Source organism: Megachile rotundata, chromosome 15 (assembly GCF_050947335.1).
Source record: "Megachile rotundata isolate GNS110a chromosome 15, iyMegRotu1, whole genome shotgun sequence".
Lineage (NCBI taxonomy): Eukaryota > Metazoa > Arthropoda > Insecta > Hymenoptera > Megachilidae > Megachile > Megachile rotundata.
The window spans coordinates 3,149,665-3,156,873 of record NC_134997.1 but is presented as its reverse complement, the minus strand read 5'-3'; the positions used below and the strand labels follow the sequence as shown (position 1 = coordinate 3,156,873).

Below are 7,209 nucleotides of genomic sequence, written 5' to 3'. Positions count from 1 at the left end.
CACGTCGAACGCACTCAACTAGTTAAATACCGCGGTTGCTCTCAGCTACCGAAAGTCTTGACCACTCGATCCACTCGTCCCGCCTAACGACTTCCGCAGACCGCTTCAATTTGTGGTCAGGACCAGCCACACTTCGTAAGTCGCGAGGCTCACTTCACATCGCAACAATGTTATATTTTATTAATAGGTAAGGGACAAACCAATTATTTTTTATTAATTTAAACAAATTCGATTCACTCGTTCTTGTCATTTGTTACGAAGATGTAAAACAACAAATTCGCACATTTTGAAGAAAAAATAACATTTCTATTCATCAAAAGAAGTTTTAAATCTAATGAGTAACTAATGTATTAATTCCTGTCTATTTTAAATTCACAAAATATGTAGAAATAATATAAATCGGACTCACTCATTGTTTAAAAGAAGTCTTACTTCGGTGAAAATATATCTCCGTAACTAGGTCGTTCCACCAACCTTGATCTTCCGGAAAAGAAAATATACATCGCATAATAAGTGTTGTCGCTGCTAGGTTAATGAACTCACTGTACAACCAACATTTTTGTAATGGATAACGTTGTTCAGTGTCGTCTCAGCTGTATATTTATTCTTTACAACGTTTCAATAACAGAGATATACTCTGTTATATTTCTGTAAAGTCCTCTAAAAGGAAAATTCACGTGAAAGAACAGGACGATAGTATGAACAATTTAGGGATGACCTGATGGTCTGTCATCGGAGTTTTCCAAACATCACAGTAGGTATATGTGCTTTTACGTGACATAAATATAAACATCTGGAGTGCAAATGGGATCGGACGGTTGTACGTAGATTTCTAATAATCAACTGCTTTTTATGTTCTTGTAACTTTATTTTGAAACGTAATGTTTTCAAACAAAATCGTTCGTACAAAAAAGTTACCAATCAGTTACATATGATTATATAATTTCGGAACCTTCTTTTATTTTCCCCCTCATTTTCTTACTGCTGCCTAATTACATCTAAAGCAAATGTGTCCGAAATAGTTTCCCCATAGCTATAATTACTTTTTAATTCTGGATGATGTGGTAGAGCGTATCGTAGTTTGTCCCAGAATGACGGGTCTCCCCACTTTATGTACGTGTGCATGTTTAAGTACGCCTTAAGATCTGGGTCGAAGTCATCAGTGATATTGATTTCACCATACAGAATTAAAATCACTCTTGTTCTACCTTCACTGAGAGCCTGACAGTGTGCTGCTTTGAATTCCATACGTCCCCAAACGCTATTTATAAAATTAGTTGACAATACTACTATCGTCCGTCTTGAATTTTCGACAGAACGAGCAATTTGGGTTGGTATGTATTCCCCAGCCAGCCACTCACGAAAGTACACACACAGTTTGAAAGGTCTAGGGCCGTCTTCCAACTTTTTAATAAGCTCATTTACAACAAAATCTTCATCATGATGTGAATAACTGATAAACGCATCATACAACTTATTCTTATCTAATTCATTTTCTGTTACCAGCCATAAGCAGAACTCGTGAGCATACAACCATACCTTGATCTCTCGTTGGTATCGATAATATAGTGCTATTGCAGTACTAATGATTAATGCAGTAATAATAACAGCGAAACCTACACCTACTATCAATATCATAACGTTGTTTGGACAAACATCTTCCATTCTTATTTTTAGTATAGGAACTTTGATATCTGTACATTCGATCAATGATAAATTCAAAATTCGCTTAGAAGTTTGTGACTGGATGAAGTCTACGAAATCCCTTGAGTCGCAATCACATGTCCATGGGTTACCATGTAGTGTAAGCGTCTTTAGCGTCGTGGAGTTTCTTAAATATTGTATAACTTCTGATTTCAATCTTTTAATGCTGTTATTATGCAGTTCCAAAACCTGAAAACGTTCCATATCAAACTGTTTGATTCTGAACTTACATGTATAAGTAGCATATTGTATAGTTAAAACTATTAATTCGTTAAAAAGTTCATAAAAACGTGTGAAAAGATCTACATCAGCAGAGTTACTTTAGTTATCTTAGATGTAGAAAATACTTTATAATCATATTTCAGATATGATAAAAGTAAGCAAGAAGAGGAAAGTCGCAGATAGAGTGAGATCCACAAAGAATGTGAAGCACATGCGGAAACTGTACGATACGAATAATTAGTTTGAATGTACTTAGTTACCGTGAATTATTGTACTAACACATTTAACTCAATTGTGTTGATTTTAAAACAATGTTTGCTATTTAGAATCTGCACTGTGGCGTTATATTAGCTTGTTATATTGGAACAGATATAGTTCAGTGGAGAACTGAAATGATAATAGTAACGAACGTCCTCTTCTGTCTACTGAATGCTAAAATTATTTAAAGCATTAGTAAAGCATTAGTAAGTTTAAAGTATACTCTCGTCGCTTAAAGGTCCTCAGTGTCTTTGTTAGTTTTTTCTGGGAACGTACGTTAATATAATCGTGACAAATATTAGCATAAATATGCTCATATATAACAATTTCACGTGCATAATAACTAAAATTCAAATTTCCACAGAAACAAATACTTTACATACCTCCACATTCAATGGCAATTCCTTCACAGATACATCGCTGATGTTGTTGTTCGCAAGACGTAATTTCGTTAAAAGCGGAATTCCAATAGATTGATTTATTTCGCTACGATAATAAGAAATACCATTCATATTCGTTGGTACTGCCGTTAAATTTTTGTAAGAGCAATCGATTAAAAATACTTCCTTGTTTGGTATTTTCCAACAAGAACACTTGGTTGGACATGATTCTGATTTTGGACATTTAAAGGTTTTCCATTGTAATTTGCTCACAACTGTACCATTCGTCCACTCTGGTCCATTACACGTCAAGTTTTCTGGCATTATATGAACAAATTGTTGAAAAGCAGGGCGCATTTTTTCGTCCAAGTAATAAAGAAAGTCATACAAATTGCAGTCACATATTATAGGATTATTAGCGACTAATATTTCTATGTGTCCTTTATTGCTTTATAATTCCCCGTTTCCTCCTTTGTGTTGAGCTGAATGTGTTGGATTTTGTTATGTCGTAGATCCAATGTAATATTACTTTGCATAAATATCAAATCTCTAGTCTAAAAAAGACATATAATACAGAAACTTGAAACACAGAAATACGATACAGGAACTTGAAACAAATAAATAGAATAAAATTGAACACACAAAGCAACGAATAAATATCGTAGAAAATCGACCAAAATATTTATTAAAGCCGCATCTGCGACAGGCATCCACAACCTCCAATTTTGCGATTAAGAATTGAATGTTCTTGTTATACAGGATATTTGAATACGTTACGAAAGAGAACTATCTCTAGCTTGTTAACTGAATGATTGTTAATTTTGTAATTGAAAATTTAATAGAAATTTTTAGATTGTGTAGGATGGATTTTCGCAAAGGATAATCGCAAAGGAAACTTCTCAAAGGATTCTGTGGAAAACACAAATAACAACATTTATTCATATTTGGTTTTATACAGCACAAACATAAAATTCCAAAATTGTCCATAAAGTATATAATTTTACAAGTACAATTTTCAAACATAAAAAAATGGATCGGACGGAAACGTCGCTTTCGGAATTTACAATAACTTTGGACAATTTAAACTAGAGGCGTCCGGGAGATTCTTCCGTCTATTCCCTGGAAGGCGACCGGCGGATAATCCAGCCGTTCTTTCCATTCCGAGAGCGGCTAGGATAGAATTCCCGTACTGTTCTCATTCGTAAGCGACCGGTGGAAAGTTGCAGCCGTTCTCTCCTACGACCAAAAATTTATCAGGCGACCGGCGGCAAGTTCCTGCCGTTCTCTCCCGAAAATGCAATAGACTGGGCGACCGGCGGCGAGTTCCTGCCGTTTTCTCCATACAATCAGGGTGGCTAGTTAAGAGCCCCCGTACTCACCCGTGACTCTAAAAGGCAACCGTGATATTTACTTCGTTCTCTTACTTCCGTTCTTCAGCAAAGAACGGAAAAACCTCGCAGACGCCTCTAGTATAAATTTCGAAAATTATTAAGTTGTAAAGTTCGAGCAACAAAAACTATGTTACATAAATTCTTTTATGATTGTATAACATGCAACTTAAAAATTTGGAAATTTGATTTGGAAATTTGTAGTATTGCTTTTGTAAGAGTCTACTTTTATATGAATAAATGTATTATTTATTTTCTCCAGAAATTTCTCAGTGTCGTTCTTGAGCTATTCTACAACGAACAATCCTATATTACAATGTTGGCGCCAAACGTAAGAGCAGTCCTCAAGACTCCTCCTGCTCGGATGTCCAGGACTTCTTCGACACTGAACTCCAGAACACCATCTCTAAACTCTAAAATTTCACTCTAGGGAGATTCCTTTTTCTTTCCTAGTCCAACTATCTACATCCTAACTTTCAAAATTATTGGATTTGTTGAACGCAAGGCAACCTGTCGAGCGTGGCAGGTTTCCGAAATGTACTGCACGTTTCGATGGGCCTACGACTATAGAAAAGTTCGCGCGGTCACATCGACAATTTCTATTTTTTAAAAAGATTGAAAATATTACCGACGAGAACGCTTTAAGAAGTCTATCCCTTTTATTAAAAGGAAAGGTGTTCAAAAATGACATTTTATCGTGGCAAAAGGCGATCGAATTATTAAGATCTACGTTCGCCCCATAACAATCAGTGTATCAGGTATATACAAAGCTGTTCCGATCAACGCAAAAAGACAACATCCCGATGGACGAATTCGTCAATAGAAACGCGCTTTACTCGCGGAACTAACGGAACCACACAGAGAAGAAGTTCAATTTATGAGCTTTTAAGTTCATCACTACATTCCAAAATCCCGCGAGAGACAGTTTCTAATTTCCAGGATTTAATCAAGCAGGTTCGAGAAATTGAAGGCTGGGAAAAAGAAACCAGAAACTTCTGTGCAGTGGAACATGTACTCGTGGCTCCATACCTGAAGGATTGTGGCCACTGCAACACTTGTAGATGTTTCAGGCACACAAGCATCCACTGCAGCCAGTGTCGATTCCAGGCTACTTCGACGTCCAATGGAAATACCCTGCGACCACCACCAGAAGTAGAAAAGACCGAGCCATAACGCGTACAAACAGCGATACACTATTATAGTTGTAGAACAGCTGGACTTATAAGGAGTACATGTCCCAACTGCTCGAAAAATACTAACAAAAGTCTAAATTAAGCTGCTTTCTACTTTGTTAATACGGCGACGATGCTGTCTCCTCGTCTCGCCGTTCAGCTATCTGTTGCTGGCGAGTAGGGTCATGCATTCTTGGACTCTGCCGCAATATGCTCCATAGTAAGTCAAATTTTGTATGACTTGCTTAAAAAGAAGGGCATCAAATTCGAACACAAGAAGATGCAAATTGTACTAGCGGACTACTTTTATCGAATTTCCAGAAAACAAAAATAACCGGACTCTGCTGAGGATGGATTTCCAAAACTGAAAATTCGTTCATATACCGGAGACTAACTTTGAATTTATTGAAGAGTCAGAAATTGGGGAAATAATTTCGGACAAGGGACAGGAAGAGAAGCAAGATGCGGTTAACGCAATGGATTGGAAGGAAATCTAAGAACTGGCGAAATCTTCGCCATCGTTATTAAGCTCGATACAAGATGACCGCACCACCCTCGATCTATACCTCGAAAGTACCCCAGAGGAGCCGATGCAAATTTTCATTGAAAAAGTTTGAACCGAATGACCTGACTTCGACAAATTGCTCAATAAATGTCTTCGATCCTTCTAGAAATTGTCGACTACTTGCGATCCTACGTCAAGTGTCAATGACACAAAGCCAGTAATCTCAAACCAGTCAGTTTGGTACAAACACTGGTTATGTATTAGAGACTCGAAGTACTGTCAATAGATCTTTTCGGACCTCTGTCAACCACCAAGAGACAATATCACTTGATGCTCATGGTTAAAGACGTAGCTTCCCGTTGATTTGTGTTTTCACTGCAGCAAGCTACAGTCGAATCATGTACCCAAGTGTTAATTAACGAGATTATGCTGTAATATGAGATGCTTTGAAGAATTGTAAGCGATAATGGAATACAATTTATCAGCGGCGTCATGAAGTAGGTCACACTCCGTTTCGAGATTCAACAGAACTTTACATCAGTATACCACCCTGAAGCCAATCCGGTGGAACGCAAAAACCGTGACTTCAAGACTCAATTGGATATCTACGTGGGAACAGATTATACAACCTGGGACGAGAAGCTACCAACGATCTAGAAGCTACTAGACGCTTTTAATGAAGTCCGAGCACCAAAAGTTATGTTCCCTAAATTCTTCTATGATTATATAACATGAAACTTAGAAATTTGTAAATCTGATTTGGAACTTTGTGGTTTTGATTTTGTAAGAGCCTATGTACATTTATAAGAATAAATGTATTATTTTTTTTTGTTCAGAAATTTCTCAGTGTCCTCCTTAAGTTAACCTGCAACGGAGAATCCTATCCTACAATATCATTTATTTAATTTTAACGTTTGATAAGCATTATTTCGTACCGAATTATTTAGTAAAGTAGTTATTTTAATTATTCTTAAATTATTCCTATTCTTATACTTTAATTATAAGGTAGTTACTTTAGTTATTTAATTATTCTTTCTTTTATAACTTACCGATATCTGAGGTATGTTGTTGTAACTGAGATTCAATACACGCAGATGTGGTTTGAATGAAAACCAGTATTGAGATTTTCCCGAGATATCCTGTGCTATATGTATCACCCCGAGAGTAGGTACGTCGTCAAGAGATGCTTCGTCAAAAGTGCGGTTTGGAAATATTTCCTCTCCTTCGAAACTTGTTACCGGCGACAACGTGCGAAGAATAAAAATTACATCTTCAAATACTTGTAACTGATTCCGTTCCATATTTAAAACTCTCAATGATTTTAAGTTTTCAAACAGGGTTCTGTAATTTTTACAATAAGATAAATTTGTTGTAAGTAAAATCGGAATACTAAATTATTATAGAAAAAAGTTAGTTGTTTTATCTAAAAATATTTTTTTTTTTTTTAATTAGTGTTTATAGTCGCATCAACCACTGTTTGGGTTATTAGCGACTTACAAGGAAAGGCACGCAAGTGTCCCCCTCCGATTTTGATGAAACTTCGTAAGTTTGTTAAGCAGGCAAAAATAAGGGACACGTAT

General features: G+C 36.4%; 2 protein-coding genes across 2 annotated transcripts in view; both read right to left on the bottom strand.

The window, feature by feature from the left end:
- Window positions 1-884: 884 nt before the first annotated feature.
- LOC105663911 (protein toll-like) lies at window positions 885-3,000 on the bottom strand. The gene is made up of 2 exons (XM_012295959.2): window positions 2,568-3,000; window positions 885-1,893 (listed from the first exon to the last, which is right to left on the bottom strand). Exons 1-2 carry the CDS (start codon window positions 2,919-2,921, stop codon window positions 979-981), a joined length of 1,269 nt encoding a protein of 422 aa, XP_012151349.2. The 5' UTR covers window positions 2,922-3,000; the 3' UTR covers window positions 885-978.
- LOC143263941 (uncharacterized) overlaps window positions 2,989-7,209 on the bottom strand; it is a 43,596-nt gene continuing 39,375 nt past the window's right edge. The window contains exons 6-7 of the mRNA XM_076540027.1: window positions 6,679-6,970; window positions 2,989-3,118 (exon numbers count right to left, since the gene is read on the bottom strand). Of these exons, the coding sequence (XP_076396142.1) occupies window positions 2,996-3,118; window positions 6,679-6,970 (415 nt within the window). The 3' untranslated portion in view covers window positions 2,989-2,995. The remainder of the gene's footprint in view (window positions 3,119-6,678; window positions 6,971-7,209) is intronic.